We start from the raw sequence: 4,294 nt of genomic DNA, 5'->3' as shown, positions 1-4,294 counted from the left end.
CCCTCCCCGAGCCCTCCCCCGAGCGCTCGGTCGCGGCCGGGCGCGGCTCGGAGGCCCCGGGTGGAGGCTAGCTAGGCAAGGCCGTTGCGGCGCGGTGCCGCTCCGCTCTGCTCCGCTCCTTCTACTCCCGGTCCCCCCTGCCCCTCCCGCTCCCGGTCCCCGCTCCCGCTCCCCCGCCCGCAGCCCTACGGGGCCCGCAGGGACACCCCCCTTCCCCCGGCCCGGTGCGGCGGTGCGGCCGTGCGGCCCGGGGGCATATGGGGGTGGGAGCCGCTACCGCAGCTACTAGCAGCTACTAGCAGCTACCGACACAACCGCAACTGCTGTTTGCGGTGGATGCCGACCACCCCGGCGAGCCCCTCCCTTCTACTTGCCCTCCTTGCGGTGGCCGGCGCCGGCACGTTGCCGCTGACGCTGCCCCGCGGCCAGGGCCGGTGCAATGTCCCGGTCGACGCCGAGGGTATGCGAGGGGTGCCCGAGAAGTGGAAGGAAAAGAAGCAGGGCTGGTGGGGGTTCTGCCGTGGAGTAGCGCCATCCCCGAAACAAAGCAGAAGATGAGCGGCGGTCTAGTAGGTTTAGTTTGTGTGTCGTTCGTCTATTCAGTGCGTCTTTGCAATTAGCACCATGTTATCACTTTTACCAAGGTTTATTGCGACATTTGAGTCATTTCAATTGAATTAAAATTGTATCAATGCGTGATATAACCTTACACGAATTCAGACCACGCGACCGGGATATGGTTTTGAGAAATACATGCGGCAAAACACACCTTGCTTTCTGCATTGTTTAAGTGCCTACCCCTCCCCCCTCCCCCCCTCACCCACGCAGCCTTATTCTTGTTTCCCTAGAGCCCGCTATACTCACAGGCGGCCGGGTCTGTGCCGCCACACAGATCGGCTCGGCACGGCATTGAGCACGACGGTGTCGTGTTGTCGTAACGATTTCCTGTCCCGAGATGTTCGACAATGTCGGCACTCGGCACCCTCGCGTGCCCCCGCGGCCCCCTATATACCTCCACTCTCGGACCCCCTCCCCCTCTCCCCCCTGCCCCCTTAGGGGTGCGGCGGCGGTGGCGTGGCGGCGCGGCGCGAACGATTGCTTCATATTTTATGGAGAAAGCGGCGCGGTCGTCGCAACAGGTCAAGTGATGGGGAGCGAAACGTCTACATCACGCCGCCCTCGGCCCGGGCCCCGCCACGGCGCGCCAGCTCCAATCTGAGTGCCTTGACGCGACTGCCAGCCGCCCCCTGAAATACAAACAAAAAAATAAACACAGTAGGCCTACCTTACTTTGGCGTCGTTTGTAACATTGAAATTGAAACGTATTAAAGGTGGATACAAAGGCGCGAAAATCACACGGGGCGTGAAAATCACCCGGTGTGATTTTCACGGCCAGCGTGATGAAAGTCAGTTCCTGATTGGCTGCGTGAAGCTTGCGAAACGTCAACATCACGCTTGCGTTTCCTGAACTCTGTATCCACACTTAAAAATCAACCTCCGAGCCTCTCGCGATAAGAGCTTATGATGCTCGATGATGCTTTATGCCCATAAGTGGCTTGGATGGATATTGTCTGATAATTTCTATTCAAACAGCTCTGCGTGACCCGAGCACCTCAATTGATCACCAGTGCATCTTATGCTACGTTACGAATTGCTCTTTTCCTCCCGGTCCATTTTTCAAGGTTTCATGGGAGGAATTGTTTGGACAATGGTTCAGCTACTTTCGTCTTTCAGCCTCGTCATTTTCACCCTTTCTGTTCCCAGACTACGTGTACAACCCCAAGGAGGCCCGGCTGCGGAAGGCGATGCGCGACCAGGTGCGCTGCCGCTCGCAGGGCGTGAGGACGCCGGGCGCCTCGGCGGGGGCGACGGCGGGGGCCTCTGCGGTGACGCCGGCCACGGCGCGCCCCCCGCAGAGCCCGCACTCGCCCGCCTCCCCCATGAAGAAGAAGATCCTCCTGTCGCCCAGAGTGAGTACAGACACGACTTTCATTAGGTGGCGTCGAGTCGCTTTTTTCTTCCGTCTCGAGAGCCCTCGACGCCGCGCACGTCACCGTTGTTGGGCTCGTCGTGGTGGGGCCCAGCGAAGGGGGCGCGGCCCAGCAGCGACCCGCCCTGGAGGTGGTGACCCAATCAATACACCCTGAGGGCGGGGAGATGAGGCCAGGCGACGACACCGTCCGGCAGCTCGCGTTGTCATCCGGGTGCCCCATCCCAGCGCCCTACCCGGGAGGTGGTGACTCAATCCATACACCCTGAAGGCGGGGAGATGAGGCGAGGCGACGACAGCGTCGGGCTGCTCGCGTTGTCATCCTGGTGCCCCAGCCCAGCGCCCCACCCGGGAGGTGGTGACCCAATCAATACACCTTAAAGGCGGGGAGATGAGGCGGGGCGTGGCGACGGCGTCAAGCATCTCGCGTTGTCATCCTGGCAGAGGCAGACTGGTCCGGGCGGAAAGGCGGGAAATCCCGGCCGGGCCCCCCTTTAAGGGTATCATTTCGGTCCCTTTTCGAGCTTGGGCCCCTGTATATAGGCAATTTGCCACTGTACGTAGGCAAATTCCTGCCTGGGCCCCGGGCCCCCCAGTCCGGCTCTGCATCCTGGTGGTGCCCCAGCCCGGCGCCCCACCCGGGAGGTGGTGACCCAATCAATACACCCTAAAGGCGGTGAGATGAGGCGGGGTGACGACAACGTCAAGCATCTCGCAGTGTCATCCTGGTGTCCCGGGAAGTCGGCGAAATAATGCTGTAAACCGTGTAGTCTGTAGTCCATACCGACTGTCCCTGGCATGGGGGATCATCCAGAAAATACACGCCCCACGTCGGTCATTCGCCGTAACAGCCTCGCTCTAATGGCGCCTGATGGATAGGCAACATCGTGCCTGCAATGTATGCGGGTACTGCGGGATGGCCTACCTAGAGTCTCGCAGGCGCCAAGCCCCTGAACTTTGCCGATGACTGAATCTATGAGATACTCTCTGGCCGAGGACGATCCCTCAAATAAAACGCGTTTATAGTATGGCACACTGGTGGAACGTGTGAAGCACGCATGGTTGTTAGGTCACCTGAAGGAAGGCTTGCGCACGTAGTTGAGTCGTGTTCGCCACCCGGTGCAACGGTTTAGCTACTCGCCGCGCTGGCCATCCTGCTCCCCTATACCCATGGACTGCCAGGGACCCGGTGAAGTAGTGCGGGTGAATACAGGAGGGGGGGGGGGGGGGGGGGGTGGCTGCGTTGTGGACCCGCGTGGTGGACCGGCTGCACGCGGCACTCATTCACAACGCATATCGACCTGCGCCCCCCCCCCCCCTTCCTCCCTTCGGCGCTCCCCTCGCGCACCCCTGCCACCACATCTGCCGCCCATGGCCGCTTACCTCAGCCGCACGTTATGTGCGAAAACGGCGCGCCCCGATGGAGCCGTACACTGCGAGGATGTGCGGAGCCCAGGCGGGGGCAACGCTCCGCGCCGAGTGCACCCTCTCTGCGCCGCGCCGGCCCCGCCCGGCCCGCCCGGCTGCGGGAAACGGTCCAAGTTTCATCCCCCCGCTCCCCCTTCCTCCGCAAAGCTCCCAAACTCTCTCTCTCTCTTCCCCGGCCGTCTGGGCGGGCCGCCCAGTCGGCTTGGAGTCTGTTTCGTTAGTTCTGGTCACTGGGTCACCGTGCCGGCGCGCGGCGGGCGCGTGGAAGGCCTCCGCTCGGAGACCGTGGTGGAGTGAATCGTGAGCCCGTGAGACTTAGGAGGGGGCTTGAAAGTTTCCCCGCCGTCCGGGGTGATAGCAGTGGCAGGCGGCTCTCTCCCGGGCCGGGCCGAGTGCCGGGCTCGCCGCCAGGTTCAGTCGGGGGGTGACGTCCCCGCACATCCACACTGTCTTGTAAAACCCTTACTGCCTGCGCTATCGACCCAGCCCAGCGCGGCCCGCCCGGCTCCACCCTGCCTCCTCCCCCCGCCCCTCCTCCACCCTGCCGCGGCCCGAACCATCGCCCTGCCGGCTGACCCTGGGTCATGTGTAGCCTCGGGTAGGAGGGAGCCCTCTGGGGCCCTGGGGCCGGGCTGGGGCGCCCCCGCCCCGAGGAGGACGGGCGAGGACGGGGCGGGCGGGGGAGGGGGGCATTGCTTGGGCGATGGCTGGCAACGACCGGTGGCGCGGTCGCCATGGCAACGGGAGGCTGGACAGAGGCGCCGCCGCCACCCTCCCCCGCCGCACGCCCCCGCGCGGGGGCACCGCGAGGCACTTCGGGGTACTGCAGCCCCCTCGGATGGTGGGGGCTGTGGCCGGCTGCGGCGCCCCGCCCCA

At 63.7% G+C, this 4,294-nt stretch overlaps 1 protein-coding gene across 1 annotated transcript in view; it reads left to right on the top strand.

The window, feature by feature from the left end:
* The window catches only part of LOC127751558 (transcription factor SOX-3-like), a 34,049-nt gene that overhangs the window by 20,327 nt on the left and 9,428 nt on the right, over positions 1-4,294 (top strand). Inside the window, exon 5 of the mRNA XM_052275284.1 lies at positions 1,765-1,970. Coding sequence (XP_052131244.1) covers positions 1,765-1,970 — 206 coding nt within the window. The remainder of the gene's footprint in view (positions 1-1,764; positions 1,971-4,294) is intronic.

The sequence above is a fragment of the Frankliniella occidentalis genome, unplaced genomic scaffold (genome assembly GCF_000697945.3).
Source record: "Frankliniella occidentalis isolate FOCC.00 unplaced genomic scaffold, Focc_3.1 Scaffold560, whole genome shotgun sequence".
NCBI lineage: Eukaryota > Metazoa > Arthropoda > Insecta > Thysanoptera > Thripidae > Frankliniella > Frankliniella occidentalis.
This window is presented reverse-complemented; position numbering and strand designations above follow the sequence as displayed.